General features: G+C 45.1%; 2 protein-coding genes across 2 annotated transcripts in view; one reads left to right on the top strand and one right to left on the bottom strand.

The window, feature by feature from the left end:
• Positions 1 to 8,911, top strand: part of NOL6 (nucleolar protein 6) — a 93,093-nt gene extending 84,182 nt beyond the window's left edge. Inside the window, exons 25-26 of the mRNA XM_083354923.1 lie at positions 5,892 to 5,993; positions 7,762 to 8,911. Of these exons, the coding sequence (XP_083211049.1) occupies positions 5,892 to 5,993; positions 7,762 to 7,911 (252 nt within the window). The 3' untranslated portion in view covers positions 7,912 to 8,911. The remainder of the gene's footprint in view (positions 1 to 5,891; positions 5,994 to 7,761) is intronic.
• The window catches only part of TPGS2 (tubulin polyglutamylase complex subunit 2), a 409,136-nt gene that overhangs the window by 247,834 nt on the left and 144,179 nt on the right, over positions 1 to 17,123 (bottom strand). The window lies entirely within an intron of this gene.

Genomic DNA, 17,123 nt, shown 5'->3' with positions numbered 1-17,123 from the left:
AGTGGGGCAAGCGATTCACGAGGAACTCTGTCCTCCTGAGAAGGAAACGGATCAGGATAGAACCTGTTTTATCCTGTTCTTGCAGAGTTGTCCATCTTTTGTAAGAGACGCCACAACCTTTTTTTGCATGTCACTGTATTCTCCGGCTGGGCCTTGATCAATCCTTTATTCCTAGTTTTGTGGTGACAGCCTCTCTGACGCACTGGTGTGCGGTCTGGATTGAGCAACCTACAACTCACCAATAGCTTTGACGCCAAAGGATCTTTCTCCCTGTGTTGGGAGTCTCTATAAACACATAGATGTTTTTTTTAAAATTTTTAAATACAAATTGTTTTTGACGGGACAACAGATTGAGACACACTCAAGTTTTCTCATTTACGTGTCACAATTTTTTCATTTATTTATATGCTGCCTTTGTGATTTTTATGGATAACTCAAGGCAGCGAACATACCTAATACTCTGTCCTCCTCCTATTTTACCCACAACAACAATCCTGCAAGGTGGCTTGGGCTGAGAGAGGGGTAAAGGCCCAAAGTTGACTTTTGTGGCAACTGTGGGACTAGAACTCACCATCTCCTGGTAATTAGCCCAAAGTCCCCCAGTCAACTTGAATGACTAAGGTAGGACCAGAACTCACCGTCTCCTGGTGATGTGGCCCAAAGTCAACAAGCCAACTTTTAGGGCTAAGGTGGGACCAGAACTCACTGTCTCTTGGTGATTTGGCCCAAAGTCAACAAGCCAATTTTCAGGGCTAAGGTGGGGCCAGAACTCACCGTCTTTTTGGTGATTGGCCCAAAGTCAACAAGCCAACTTTTAGTGCTAAGGTGGGACCAGAACTCATCGTCTCTTGGTGATTGGCCCAAAGTCAACAAGTCAACTTTCAGGGCTAAGGTGGGGCCAGAACTCACCGTCTTTTTGGTGATTGGCCCAAAGTCAACAAGCCAACTTTTAGTGCTAAGGTGGGACCAGAACTCATCGTCTCTTGGTGATTGGCCCAAAGTCAACAAGCCAACTTTCAGGGCTAAGGTGGGGCCAGAGCTCACGGTCTCCTGGTAATTAGCCCAAAGTCACCCAGCCATTTCTCATGCCGTTGTCGTAACTTTGAAGATGAGCCGTAAGTAGCATTTCTAAAGTCTGTCCTCATTTTGAACGGACGTTAAGTGGCCGGTGGTAAGCTGAAGACCACTGTAAGCAAAATAAAATAAATAAATATAAAAATAGAACGACTGTGAGAAGAGAAAGTACATGACCTGTACAAAAATGGGTGCTTGTTGAAATGAAGTGAAGTGGAGGAGGAGAAAAAACAAAACAAATTCACCCAGCAGGGCAATTGATGCAAAAAAATAAAGATGAAGGGGGAAAAAAACTATTATAAAGAGTTGTGGTCAGGAAAATTGAGTATGGTGGAAGAGAAATATTTATTTCTATGGGTTAAGGCACTGGGCTAGAAAGCAGGAGACAATGGGTTCTAGTCCCTCCTTAGCCAGGAAAGCCACCTGGGTGACTTTGGGCCAATCACCAGGAGACAATGAGTTCTAGTCCCGCCTTAGACAAGAAAGCCAGTTGGGTGACTTTGGGCCAATCACCAGAAGACTATGAGTTCTAGTCCCACTTAGCTATGAAAGCTGGCTGGGTGACTTTGGGCCAATCACCAGGAGACAATGAGTTCTAGTCTCACCTTAGATATGAAAGCTGGCTGGGTGATTGTGAGTTCTAGTCCCGCCTTAGACAAGAAAGCCAGTTGGGTAACTTTGGCCCAATCACCAGGAGACAATGAGTTCTAGTCCCGCCTTAGCTATGAAAGCTGGCTGGGTGACTGGGCCAATCACCAGGAGACAATGAGTTCTAGTTCCACCTTAGCTATGAAAGCTGGCTGGGTGACTGGGCCAATCACCAGGAGACAATGAGTTCTAGTCCCACCTTAGCTATGAAAGCTGGCTGGGTGACTTTGGGCCAGTCAACAGGAGACAATGAGTTCTAGTCCCACCTTAGATATGTAAGCTCCCTGGGTGATTGTGAGTTCTAGTCCTGCCTTAGGCATAAAAGCCAATTGGGTGACTTTGGGCCAATCACCAGAAGACAATGAGTTCTAGTCCCGCCTTTGCTATGAAAGCTGGCTGGGTGACCTTGGGCCAATCACCAGGAGACAATGAGTTCTTGTCCCATCTTAGATATGAAAGCTGGCTGGGTGATTGTAAGTTCTAGTCCTGCCTTAGGCATGGAAGCCAGCTGGGTGACTTTGGGCCAATCACTCTCTCTCTCAGCCCATCCCACTTCACTGTGTTCTTATTGTGGGGAAAATAGGAAGAGGAAGGTGTGTTGGATATGTTTGCCACCTTATTTATAAAAATAATAAAGGTTGGATGGATGGATAGATAAATACAGAGGATCCAATTTGGGTCGGTCACCAGGATGAGAGATTTTGTCTTCCAAGTTTTCAGTTTCATGCTGGAGCCCATCCTCGGGAGCTTCTCTGTGTGCTCTGGGCTGTTATTTGTAAATCAATCAGTCAACTGGAGATTTTGTTTTCTGATATGTTTGCTGGCTTATTTTTAAAAATAATAAAGGTGGGATGGATGGATGGATGAATGAAAGATAGACGGATGGATGGATGGAAGGATGGATGGATGGATGGCAAGCTAGATGATAGGATAGATAGATAGATAGATAGATAGATAGATAGATAGATAGATAGATAGATAGATAGATAGATAGATAGATACAAAGAGAGATTATGGGTAGGTAGGTAGATATATAGATAGATAGATAGATAGATATATAGATAGATAGATAGATAGATAGATAGATGCCAGATGATAGCTAGATGAATGGATAGCAAGCTAGATGATAGATAGATGGATGGATGGATGGATGGATAGATAGATAGATAGATAGATAGATAGATAGATAGATACATAGATAGATAGATAGATAGATATACATAGATACAAAGAGATTATGGGTAGATAGGTAGGTAGGTAGGTAGGTAGATAGATAGATAGATAGATAGATAGATAGATAGATAGATAATAAATAGATGCCAGATGATAGCTAGATGAATGGATATCAAGCTAGATGATAGATAGATAGATAGATAGATAGATAGATAGATAGATAGATAGATAGATAGATAGATAGATAGATAGATAGATAATAGCTGGATGGATAGCAAGCTAGATGATAAATAGATGATAGATAGACAGATGGAGTTGCAAATGGCGATCGCATGTTTGCTGCCTTAGTTTTAAAAATAACAAAGATGGGACAGATAGATGAATGAAAGATAGATGGATGGACAGACAGTCAGATAGATAAAGGGTTTTCTTTCCTGATCAGCAACTCTCAAAAATTGAGATCTAGGGTATTAGAAACCGTCTCAGCTCGTTGCGCCAAAAAATCCTCTTGAATGGTTAATCCCCAGATGGGGTTATTTCAGCAGCCAGATCAGGCCTGTTTTTCAGAGGGCTTTGATCTTGCCCTCCAGTGGCGTTGGCTAGGCGCAAACGCCCCTTGCCAAGATTTGGGGATCTTATTTTCTTTTTTTTTAAAACCATTTTAAAAGAATTAATAAAAGACACCACCCAGATCGAATGGGTGTGCCTCGGCAGGATTCTGCCTCAGGTGTGCCCCGTGACTTGCAAAACATACGTCAAAACTTGTAGGAAAAATTTAAAAAAAGATTCTAAAAGTGAGAAGCCTATAAGAAGGAAGTCTACGCAGGCACTCCTCCCCATCTGAGCCCAAAATCTCCATTGCCAAGCAAGACCGTTGCGAAGTGAATTTTTCCCCATTTTGCAACCACCGTTGTTAAGCGAATAACTGCGCTTCTTGAGCGGGGAACACGGTTGTTAAGTGAGTCTGGCTTCCCCATCGACTTTGCTTGCGGGAGGGTTACAAAAGGGGACCCCGGGACACTGCAACCGTCATCAATACGAGTCAGTTGCCAAGTGTCTGAATTTGGATCACGTGACCCCGGGGGCTGCAACGGTCGTAAGTGTGAAAAACTGTCATAAGCCACTTGTTTTAGTGCCATTGAAACTCTGAACGGTCAATAAACGAACGGTTGTAAGTCGAGGATTACCTGTACAGGGTAGGGTCGTTACAAGGCAAGATGGCAACCATGGCTGATTTTTAATTTTATTTTTTTTAATGTGTGTCGCACTGTGGCTCCCGGAAACAACCAAGAGCCAACCCAACTCAGCTTAAAAAGAGAGAGAGGAAGAAATCAAAAAGGGATTAGTAAGATACTTGCTTCAGCTTGTTACTTAAAAGACGCTTAAGCCCGCTTTATGGCTTTCTTCTGAGCGCATAAAGGGAGGTCTCCCTTAGGCTGAACTTAGTGCCTTGTGAGTAGTGAGAGCAGCTTCCCAGCTGAGCCAAGAGCCGGGAGATTTCATGGTGGTCTCCCATCCAATGCTGTAATCCAGAGTTCCAGAGAGGGGGACATCAAGACTCAGAGGTCTTAGAACAACCAAGGTAGAATACAACAGCCCCATCATGTCAAGGGCAAAACACTGTATATAAACAGAAAACCGACTCTCTGCCTTTCTAGCACTGATAACGTTACCTAGGTGGGACATGAAATGTCCCAAAGAAAACCACCAAGCTCAGAGAGCCCCAAGGATCCCACAATCCTCCTCCTTCCCTTCCTCGCAAGCCCCACTCTCTTTTAACAGTGATGATGCAACCTAATTGGGTCATAAAATATCTGCAAGAAAACCAAGCTCAGAGAGCCCTAAGGAGCCCACAGTTCAACCCTGAGTACAAATATTCTTTTCTTCTAACGCTTATCTGCCTGCCTGCCTGCCTGCCTGCCTGCCTACCTACCTACCTACCTACCTATCTATCTATCTATCTATCTATCTATCTATCTATCTATCTATCTATCTATCTATCTATCTATCTATCTATCACCTGCCTGCCTGCCTGCCTATCTACCTACCTATCTATCTATGTATCTATCTATCTATCTATCTATCTATCTATCTATCTATCTATCTATCTATCTATCACCTGCCTGCCTGCCTGCCTGCCTGCCTATCTATCTATCTATCTATCTATCTATCTATCTATCTATCTATCACCTGCCTGCCTGCCTGCCTATTTATCTATCTATCTATCTATCTATCTATCTATCTATCTATCTATCTATCTATCTATCTATCATCTATTATCTAGCTAGCTATCCTCTCTATATACCTCCCTCCCTCCCTCCTCCTCCTCCCTGTTGTTATTGTTAGTTGCGAAGTTATGTCCGGCCCATCGCGACCCCATGGACAACGTTCCTCCAGGCCTTCCTGTCCTCTTACCATCTTCTGGAGTCCATTTAGGCTGACGCCTACTGCTTCAGTGACTCCATCCAGCCACCTCATTCTCTGTCCTCCCCTTCTTCTCTTGCCCTCCACCTTTCCCAGCGTTAGGCTCTTCTCCAGTGAGTCCTTCCTTCTCATTAGGTGGCCAAAGTACTTGAGTCAGGGTTGATCTCCTCTAGGACTGACTGGTCCTACATACAGTACATACATATCGCAGCCTAATTACTACCAAGGACACTGGTAGAGCCAATCCCACTTCCTTCTAGCACTGATGATGTTCCCCAGCTGGGTCATAAAACAACTGCAGCAAGGAAACAACCAAACTCAAGAGAGTACCAAGGGCCCTTAGTGTCAAAGGTCTTAGAAGAAAGCCACGGCCAACCACCTTCATCTAGGAGTTAAAAGAGACACCTTCAGTGTAAGGTAGACTTCACTTGTCCTGTTGCAAACTAGGGGGTCACCCTCTGTGTGTGTCCGTGTGAAACGTCAAGATGGCAGTTGCGACTTGCAATCAGGAAGATGGATGAGACTTGGAGATGTGGGCAGCTTCCTTTCATACGAAACCTTTCTTATTGCAGGAAGCCTTTGGTGACTTGGCCCTGTTCTTCTATGACAAATATGGAGGAGATGTCATTGGGGTCCTCTGGAAGCCTTCGGCCTTTGAACCGCAGCCCTTCAAGGTGAGTGCTCAACTCTTGACCCAAAGGTGCTTTTTCAAGAGGCAACTTGTTCTCTCTTTGAACATGTTTCGCTTCTCATCCAAGAAGCTTCTTCAGATGGTGGGGAATGGAAAGATTTATATTCCTTGCAGACAGCTGATCATTTGCATTCTTTTAGAGAGTCGTTGAGACCACCTGGAGGTTTGTCTGTGTCCTCAGGGTCACCTGAGTTGTGCAAATGGGTGTTGAGCCTTCTGGGAACTTCTGAAAGGACTGTGTTGTAGACTGGAGATGGACAGTGTCCTATTCCTCCCCCTCTGTTGAGAGAGCTGTTCAGTTTTGACCTAGATGGCCTCTTTGACCCCCCTCTTTCAAACCAGCGGTCTTCTCTGTCCAAAATGTGGATTTTGCAGTCTTCGAAGGAGTGGCCTTTGTCTTTCAAATGCAGATGGACTGCTGAATCTTGTCCTGATGGGTTTGTTCTCCTATGTTGTGCAATGTGTTTGTGAAGTGGTTGTTTCGTTTCCCCAATATACAGATCTGCACATGTCTCACTGCATTGTGCTGCATATACCACATTGCTCAAGCTTGTGTCTTGAGTATTTTATCCTTGGGGTGGACAAGGCTCTGGCTCAGTGTATTCTTGGGTTTAAAGTGTGCACGTATGTTGTGTTGGCTGAAGATGACCCTGAAGAAGATTATTCAGGTGACCTTGAGGACACGTAAACTTCCAAGTGGCCTCAACGACTCTGAAAGAATGCAAACGACCAGCTGTCTTCAAGGGAGAGGACCGCTGGTTTGAAAGAGGGGTCAAAGAGGCCATCTATCTCAAAACTGAACAGTCCTCTCTCAACAGAGGGGGAGGGATACAACATCATCTATCTCCAGTTCTACAACACAATCCTTTCAGCAGCTCCAAGAAGGCTCCACACCCATTTGCACCACTCAGGTGACCCCGAGGACATAGATAAACTTCCAAGTGGCCTCAGCGACTCCCTAGAAGAATGCAAATGACCAGGTGTCTGCAAGGAATATAAATCCTTCCATTCCCTACCATCCATTCAGAGCTGAAGAAGCTTCTTGGATGAGAAATGTCTTTAAGGAGAAAAAACAAAGTCCAGTTGCCTTGTTGAAAAGCAGCTTTGGGTAGCACTGATGATGTTACCTAGTTGGGTCATGAAATGTCTGCAAGGAAACAACCCAGCTCAGAGAGCACCAAAGACCCCACCCTCCTCCTCCTCCTCCTCCATGTAAACCCCACTCCCTTCTAGCACTGATGATGTTACCTAGTTGGGTCATGAAATGTCTGCAAGAAAACAACCCAGCTCAGAGAGCACCAAAGACCCCACCCTCCTCCTCCTCCTCCTCCATGTAAACCCCACTCCCTTCTAGCACTGATGATGTTACCTAGTTGGGTCATGAAATGTCTGCAAGAAAACAACCCAGCTCAGAGAGCACCAATGGCCGCATGACTCCAGTGTGTGAGTTTTTAAGTATATTTATTTTGTTTTATCATAAAAGGTAAACAGAAAAACAAAACAAAAACATACATCCAGCACTAACAACAACAAAAAGAAAAAAAAATGGTGTACAAAAAAAAGAGAGAAAAAGGTGATCCAAATAGCAAATAAATTTTAACATTTAACATATAGAATCCATCCCAGCTGGATCTTAACAAAAAAAAAAACCCAGTAAATTCTCGTTCTCCGTTTACAAATATATAGGTTCCGCTGTATAGTTTGATCCATATTTGGCAGCTATTGTAACTTGCTTCTCTTAACTCCACCAGGTATCAAACATTCAAGGGAGGATGGTGTCCAAGCTAAGTTCTCAACCAACGGTGGTTCCAAATGTGGAAGCTATTTTGGAAGACTTTCAGATCTTGGGTGAAGGCCTGGTCAAAACGGTGGAAGCTCGGACAGAGAAATGGACCATCTAAGATGGCTCCTCCATGGATTTGGAACTGTTCCGAGTGTGTTCTTCTCCCCCCTAATTTTTTTTTTCTTCAGGTTTTTTTTTCTTAGATTTTTATTACACTGAAATCAAACGCTCTTTCCATCCTGTTCGCTTCCATTCAGTTCAGAGGAGCCTGACTCCTCCGATAAAGGACTTTTATTAAAAAAATAAAATAAAAAAAATTCCTCCTCTGGCTAAAGAAATACTAGAAAATTACTCTTCGTTCACGGAGTAGAAATCAAATCTCAAGCCTTCGCTTCTCTTCCTCTCCCTTCCTGGAAGGAAAAATAAGATTATAATAAGACGAGTTAAGTGGAGATTGGATTTAAGAAGCAAGGCCTGGGTTAAATTTGGTGAGGGCTGAGGCCATGAGGTCATCCAGAACGCGGATCCCCAACTTTTTTGGCACAAGGGACTGATTTTGCAGAAGGCACATTTTTTCACGGACTGGGGCATTAAGAGAAGGGCAGTATAATCTAGACCCCACGCGTGTGCAGTTTTGCTCGCCTGTCGCTCACCTCCACGTGTGCAAACCCGTTTCTAACAGGCCACGGACCAGTTCCAGGCCACGGACCGGGAATTGGGGACCTCTGGTCCAGAACACTTCCTGATTTTGACAGCCACTCTAGGAAGCTACAATTTTATGAACCCACTTCTCATTCTCACGTTGAATAGTCGCCCAGGTTTATTATCTGGCCGTAAGAAAACGTTGGTTTGGTGACTCCCTCGACTTTTTATTTCCCTCTCAAAAAGTAATAATCCCCATAAATAATTGATAGAAGTCAACAGGCCTCTGATCAACGCCCCCCTCCTGGACCTGCGCATCTGCACCAGAAAAACAGGTTAAAGCCAGCACGTACGCAAACCACACGCCACACGTGTACACACCAAAACCAGTTCCCCTATAAGACCCAAGTCCCCCATTTTTCTGTAGTCTACCCTCGAGAAGGGAGCTTTGGTTCCTGAGAATAAAATCTCCTTTTTTTCTAGTATGTCTCGATTTCATTTCATTTTCTTTGATTTGATCTGACTCCACCCGGGCTTGTCGGGACCCGGAATGATTGAGAACCCCCAATTTATTCTTCTAACGTGGAAGAAGATGCAGGCTGCAGCGGTGGAGTTGTGGGTGCTCCATCGCTGGAGGTTTTCAAAAAATAGACGGGACAACCGTTTGACCGAGATGTCAATGGAGGTTCTTAGTCATCCAGGTCGTGGTTGTCCCCAAAATGCTTTTTCAAAAGGCAACTGGACTTCTGTTTTTCCTTGAAGATGTTTCGCTACCCATTGAGGAAGCTTCTTCAGCTCTGACTAAATCCATGATCCTTCCATCCTTCACCATTTGGTTAGAGCTGCAGAAGCTTCTTGGATGAGAAGTGAAACATCTTCAAGGAAAAAGCAAAGTCCAGTTGCCTTTTGAGAAAGTACTTTTGGGACATTGGATCTGGATGGTACAAGATCTCCTGCCTTAACAGGATTGGACTAGAAGACCTCTGAGGTTCCTTCCAGCCCTTGGATTCTGTGTTCTATGGCCTTCCTCTCTGTAGGAAAACCAGGCCATTGCTACAAGAACAGAACAGAACAGTAGAATAGAACAGAACAGAATAGAATAGAATAGAATAGAATAGAATAGAATGTGTGGAATAGAGTAGAGTAGAATAGGGTAGAACAGTTGGAAAGGACCTTAGAGGTCATCTAGTCCAACCCCCTGCTTAGGCAGGAAACTATACCATTTCAGACAAATGGTGGTCCAATCTCTTCTTAATACCTTCCAGTGTGGGAGCTGCCGACTATAGAAGAATGGACTTTAAAGGTTTCCGACCTGGCAGAGATGGCGAAGATATCGGCTTATTTGAAAGATTACTCGCAAGAACGTTATATTTTGGAATGGAGAAAGTGGATTGAGTTTATCCAGAATAAGTATAGGGTTAAGAAGTTTTATTTAGCATTCGAATAAGTCTTCTTTCGAGTTTTTTCTTTTCTTTTCCTATTTTTTTTTTATATATATTTAATAATGTTAAGTTTTGTTTGTTCTTATATAAGTTAGAGAGTGATGGATTTTAGAATTTATGGTTGTTAGTATATGGTTGCTTATGATTGCTTTTATATATATATACCTTGTATTTAGCTCTGGGAAGTCCGGGGGGGGGAGGGGGGTGGGGGGGAGGGAGGGGAGGGAAGAGGGAGGGGGGAAGGGGGGAGGGAAGGGGGGAGGGAAGAGGTAGGGGGGAGGTAGGGAGGGGAGGGTGGAGGGGGATGGGGGTTTTTAATGGAAAATTGTATTGTAAAACTTTTCAATAAAAAAAAAAAAAAAAAAATACCTTCCAGTGTTGGAGCATTCACAACTTCTGGAGGCAGGTTGTTCCACTGGTTAATTGTTTTGTTAGGAAATTCCTTAGTTCTAGGTTGCTTCTCTCCTGGATTAGTTTCCATCCGTTGCTTCTTGTCCTGCCTTCAGGTGCTTTGGAGAATAGCTTGACTCCCTCTTCTTTGGAGCAGCCCCAGAGATACTGGAAGACTGCTATCATGTACCCCCTTCATCCTTCTCTTCATTAAACTACACATACCCAATTCCAGCAATCGTTCCTTATGTTTTAGCCTCCAGTCCCCTAATCATCTTTGTTACTCTTCTCTGTACTCTTTCTAGAGTCTTGACATCTTTTTTACATTGTGGTGACCAAAACTGGATGCAGTATTCCAAGTGTGGACTCACCAAGGCATTGTAAAGTAGTATTAACACTTCACATGATCTTGATTCTATCCCTCTGTTAATACAGCCTAGCACTGTATTGGCTTTTTTGGCAGCTGCAGCACATGGCTGGCTCCTATTTAAGTGATTGTCCATAGGACTCTGAGATTGCTCTCACACTTAACTACTGCTGAGTAAGGTACCACCTATATTATATCTGTACAATTGATTTTTCTTGCCTAAACATAGAACCTTACTTACCTAAGTGTTTGAGGTTGTTTGAGGCTGGTAGAAATTCTCCTTTAGCAACATCTGGAAGACGGTGAATTTAACTTGACAATATTCCAGCAATGTTGACTCGCTCCGCTGCATCCTAACCCTTTAAAGGAAGAGTTCCATCCAGCTGTTTAATGCTGATATGCGCAGATAAAGCTACAACCCTGTTCTGGTTGCTGTCCCACCTTTGACCAGTGCAAGAGGAGAGAAAATTCAATACACTCATATAGTCCTCGATTTATGACTGGTTGCTTAGTAACCAGTCAAGATGATGATGGAACTGTGTGGGGGTTCACGTGACCACATTTCAGTCGCCTGGAAAGTAGCCAGCATTTATGACCATTTGCAATGTCTTGCAGTTCCTTGACCATGTTTTATGATGGTTTTGCTGAAAACATTTCCAGGTTTTGACAAAACCCACATTTCCAGGTTTTGACAAAATGGGCCCATAGCGAAACTGGTAAGGAATACCTCTGAAACAATGATCCAATGGGTCAGTGGTTGTTCAGGAATAAATACTATACCCATGGGCCTGAGCACAACATCACAATCTTTCGGGTGTGTTTGTTGGAGAAGTCTCTGTAGCCAGCTCAAACTGCAACACTGGAGACCAATGTTTCTCAACCTCAGCAACTTCAAGGTGGGCGGACTTCAAATCCCAGAATTCCCCAGACAGCTTCAACTCTGGATATTGAAGTCCACACAGTTTAGATTCTAGGACAGGGGTAGGCAACCTTGGCTCTTTTGGGACTCTTGGACTTCAACTCCCAGAATTCCTGAGTCAGCATGGCTCAGCTTGGAAGCCTCTCCCTTTGTTCTCAGCATGGCTGGCTCAGGAATTCTGGGAGTTGAAGTCCATGAGCCCTAAAAGAGCCAAGGTTGCCTACCCCTGGTCTAGGAACTGAAGGCCAGCAAAACTCCACTTTGATTGACGTCCACACAACACAGGATTGGTCCTGACAGCTTTAATTCTGGGTGTTGAAGCCCACACAGCTTCTGGGAGTTAAAGTACACCACAACCCTGGGATTTAAATCTACACAATTGGGAGCTGGTCCACACAGGTTCAATTGTGGGAACTGAAGTCCACACAGCTACAGCTGAGAAGCATTGCCGTAGACTAGAGTCTATTCTGACATTCAGGGAGACTGCACTGCTATTCATTCCTGCCTCCCTTTTTGGCCCTCAGACCAGTTCAGGTATCTCCTTCCAGAATCTTCCATGCTTTACATAATCCTCCCCCCCTCCCCTGTCTCACCTCCCCCCCCCTCCCCCAGCACCACCAGTGGGCCCTGCCCTGTGCTTTACATACATGATTGAACAATCCCAATTACGCAATCTCCAGGAAGGCAGATTGTTATATAAAGAGCATTTGCTGAACACCTTTACAGTATTGGCGGGCCAGGATGAGTCACAGACAGGTAGTAGCCAAGATGGTGATGCGATGGCGGAGTCAAAAGAATGCAGCAAGAGGCCACTTTGGCTGGAGGACTAGATGGAAGAACAAATCTGGACCGAGAAAGCATCCTGGTGTCAAGTTAGAAATTTGGTTCTTCTCGTCCAGGTCATCTAATCCATCTGAGGGATGTCTTCTCTGAGATGTTCTTGGTTGAGAGACTGGAAAGCTGAGACCAGGAAGATCTGGTTGACTGCTGACTTAACTCTCTGAGGTTACATTTGCATAAATGTTGATTGGGCTAATTGTAATAATGATGACTTTCCTAACCCATTTTCTGAGCTTGTATGACACATCCACATAATAAGCACATAATGTATGCAATTCCCTAGACCGGTATTTCTCAATCTCTACAACTTCCAAGATCTTTGGACTTCAAATCCCAGAGAAGCTGGTGACTCCCTTTGTTCTTCCTACCTCTTGAGATGGAGATCCATCTGCTTGGCTGGGTTATACAGAATGCAGAGTAGAGAATAACAGAGTTGGAAGGGACCTTGGAGGTCTTCTAGTCCAACCCTCTGCTCAAAAGAAGACCTGTACCATTCTAGACAAATGGCTGTCCAGTCTCTTCTTGAAAACGTCCAGCGTTGAAGCATTCACAGCTTCTGGAGGCAGGTTGTTCCACTGGTTAATTGTTCTCAATGTCAGGAAATTTCTCCTTAGTTCGAGGTTACTTCTCTCCTTGATTAGTTACCATCCATTACTTCTTGGCCTGCCCTCAGGTGCATTGGAGAATAGCTTGATCCTTTCTTTGTGACTGCTGTTCAAAAGTGGAAAACAGCTATCACAAATTCCTAGTTCTTCCCTTTGTTAGACTAGAACAGGAGTCTCCAAACTTGGCCACTTTAAGCCTTGTGGATTTTAACTGCAAGTCCGCAAGTCTTAAAGTGGCCAAGTTTGGAGACCCCCTAGACGAGACATACAGGTTTTTGATGTGTGTCGTTGTGCCAATAAAGGTTATTTTATCTACCTGTAAAGTTGCAGGCTTGTGAACATGAAGAGCAAGCATCCAAGTCATTTCTAACGATCTTCATTGGATGGAGTCTCACCTGGCCCTTGACCTTGATTTTAGCAGTCTATATTTGGCACATGCCCAGTTGCACTCTTGCCAAAAAAAGCAGGATTTGATCAGGCATTGAGCAGCACCAAAACCTTCCCAGGTAAGGGTGGAAATATTTCCTTTCACCTCCAGCAAACGGTTAATGCTGCCAGGGCCACGTAACTCACACCGTCAGGTGAAGCTGCAGAATTTCATTGTCTGAACACCTGTAGTCACTTGCCCCCAGGAGCAAAACGCCCACCCCCAAGATGCTGCAGCTTGTAAAACTCACAACTGGGGGGAAAAGCAGGAGAAACTTGTAAACAGCCTCAGGGTGGGGTGTTCAGAGTGCAAGACTTTTGAATCTCCTGTTGATCCCACACCACCCCAGGGTAGTTGCTGGACCGGTCCGAAGGCTGTTACTTCCCATCGGTGCAACACAAATCCAAAGGGAGGGTTGTAACCTGTCCGTGGTTCATGTCAGGACATTTCCTAGCATATTTTGCAACTTTTGGTGCCGGGGGAGTGAGCTGGCTGTATAATTGACTACAGCAAAGAACTGGAAACATTTCCTTAGCTCACATTAAACTGCAAACATATCTATCAAATCAGTCCTCTTTATGATATAAGGTAAAGGCAAAGGTTCCCCGGCATGTGCGTGCTAGTCGTTTCCGACTCTAGGGGCCGGTGCTCATCTCCGTTTCAAAGCCGAAGAGCCAGCGCTTGTCCGAGGACGTCTCCGTGGTCACGTGGCCGGTATGACTAGACGCCAAAGGCACACGGAACGCTGTTACCTTCCCACCGTAGCGGTCCCTATTTTTCTACTTGCATTTTTACGTGCTTTCGAACTGCTAGGTTGGCAGAAGCTGGGACGAGTAACAGGCGCTCACTCTGTTACGCGGCACTCAGGATTCGACCCGTCAAACTGCCGACCATCTGATCGACAAGCTCAGCGTCCTAACCCACTGAGCCACCACGTCCCTTCTTTATGATATAGGTAGCCCTTAAATTACAGCCATTCATTTAGTGACTGTTCAAAGGTCCATGGGACTGAAAAAAGTGATTTCCAACTGGTCCTCAAACTTACAACTGTTGCAGCAATCCAATATCTATGGGGCTGCCCCAAAGAAGAGGGAGTCAAGCTATTCTCCAAAGCCCCTGAAGGCAGGACAAGAAGCAACGGATGGAAACTAATCAAGGAGAGGAGCAACCTAGAACTAAGGAGGAATTTCAGTGGAACAACTTGTCTCCAGAAGTTGTGGGTGCTCCAACTGTGGAGGCTTTTAAGAAGAGACTGGACAGCCGCTTGTCTGAAACGGTATAGGCAGATTTCTTGTTGGAGCAGGGGGTTGGACTAGAAGACCTCCAAGGTCCCTTCCAACTCTGTTATTTCTTCTTCTGCCGCATGTTTACAGTCACATGATAAACATTTGGACACGTTATTTATTATCATTATTAAACCTCATGCTGCCCATACCATCGTACAACTAAAATGCCATATAAAACATTAAATCAATAAATAAGAACCGTCCGCTTAGTATTCCCAGCTGATTTCTGACCAGCGAAGACAAAGGGGGAAGCAGATTTGCTTATTGACTGCATGATTCTCTTAAGAACTGCATGATTCGCTTAACAACAGTGGCAATAAGAAGGTCACTGGGTGCGACCCGCTTAATAATCACCTTGCTTAGCAACAGAAATTCTTCTCCCAACTTTGGTTGTCAGTTGAATACTATCTATAATCCATCATTGACTTTAAACCCTTAAAAAAAAAAAGGAACGTGACTATCCCAAAGGTACTTTTTCTCATTTTTCTTTGAAGACATTTCGCTTCTCATCCAAGAAGCTTCTTCAGCTCTGACTGGAATGGTGAGAAATGGAAGGATTGATACTCCTTGCCGACCACTGGTCATTTGCCTTCTTTTAGAGAGTCGTTGAGGCCACCTGAAGGTTTGTCTGTGTCCTCAGGGTCCCCTGAGTAGTGCAAATGGGTGTAGAGCCTTCTTCAAAGAGGCCCTCTAGGTCAAAATTGAACAGCCCTCTCTCAACAGAGGGGAGGGATACAACATCATCTATCTCCAGTCTACAACACAGTCCTTTCAGCAGTTCCAAGAAGGCTCCACACCCATTCGCACCACTCAGGTGACCCTGAGGACACAGACAAACCTCCAGGTGGCCTCAACGACTCTCTAAAAGAATGCAAATGACCAGCTGTCTGCAAGGAGTATCAATCCTTCCATTTCCCCACCATCCAGTCAGAAGTGAAGAAGCTTCTTGGATGAAAAGTGAAACCTCTTCAAAGGAAAACCAGAAAGTCCAGTTGCCTCCTGAAAAATGCACCTTTGGGACATCCATGACCTGGATGACAGAGAAGCTCCACAGAAGTTGCGAGCAGTTGGTGGACAAAGTAGAACCATCCCTCAGGGCCTGAATATTAAGGAGAGCAGAATTTAGACATGTTAAGCCAGGGCTTTTCAACGTGGTACGGGTACCACCTGTGGTACATTGGCACCTGGCAGGTGGTACGCGACCATCCTAGAAAAGTGGTAGTGGGGGAGGGAAATGAGCTGAATCGGTGGCAGCACCGCACAAGCCTGAGCGAGAGACGGCTGGAGCTGCAGGGCTGTCAGGGCTCAGCAGAAGCCCCAGGATCAGCGCCAGGATCCAGCTGGAGCTCGGCACTGATCCTGGCACTTCTGAGCCCAGACGAAGCGCCGATCAGCTGGAATGTTGCAGCATCTCCAGGGTCTTGTGATTTACATTCAGATGCTTGGCAACTGATTCATATTTATGACGGGCACAGTGTCCCAGGGTCATGTGAAGTGACCAAAACCTGCTGCAACCACCCAGCAGAGTGGGGGGGGGGGAAATAAAAAACAAATACCCTACCCTCCACCCCACCCCCACTGCCAATCCTCAACAGAAATGCTCACAACAATGAAAACCTCGGACAGGAAGAAGAGCGCCACCGGGTGGGCAGGCAGGGGTCTTGCTCAGCTCTGGCTTGGGGGGGGCACTTTTTTAGTGCCATTGTAACTTTGAACAGTCACTAAGCGAACTGTCGTAAGTCGAGGACTACCTGTACTTCATCACTTTTTTCCTTTTTTTTTTTGTCATCAAGTTTTTGACACTTTGCTAGGCGACTGGTGGTACTCGGATGTTGCCATATCCTAAAAGTGGTACTAATGGGTGAAAAGGTTGAAAAGCCCTGGGCTAAGCAAACTATTTGGTGTTGTGATGGGCTGGCCTGGAGAAACCTAAATGGAAGTCCTACCTTGGTCCTGGAGGCTCATGGGGAGGTTGGGAGGGCCCATCCCTCCCTCTCAGCCCCAAACAACCTCGCAGGGGTGTTGTGGAGAAGAATGGGAGGACAAAACACGAGGTATGTGGCCTTGTTGCTCCTCTCTAACAGGAAGTCCAGATAGCCCTCGACTTGCAACTGTTCGTTTAGTGACCATTCAAAGTTATAACGGCGCTGAAAAAAAATGCGACTTAGGAACAAGAGCCTTGGTGTAGCAGTGGGCTAATGCCTCCTTAAGTAACACCAGCTGCCTGCAATTAGTGCAGGTTCGCGTCCCACCAGGCTCAAGGTTGACTCAGCCTTCCATCCTTCCGAGGTAGGTAAAATGAGGACCCAGATTGTTGGGGGCAATTAAGCTGACTTTGTAATAATGCCGCTTGGGGTGTGTGTGAAAGCCCTAACAAGCAGGCATATACATAGAATGAAGGCTACTGCTAAG

This window comes from Vipera ursinii (assembly GCF_947247035.1).
Source record: "Vipera ursinii genome assembly, chromosome: 2".
NCBI lineage: Eukaryota > Metazoa > Chordata > Lepidosauria > Squamata > Viperidae > Vipera > Vipera ursinii.
Note: the sequence above shows the minus strand (reverse complement) of the source record. Positions and strands in the feature narration are given on the sequence as shown.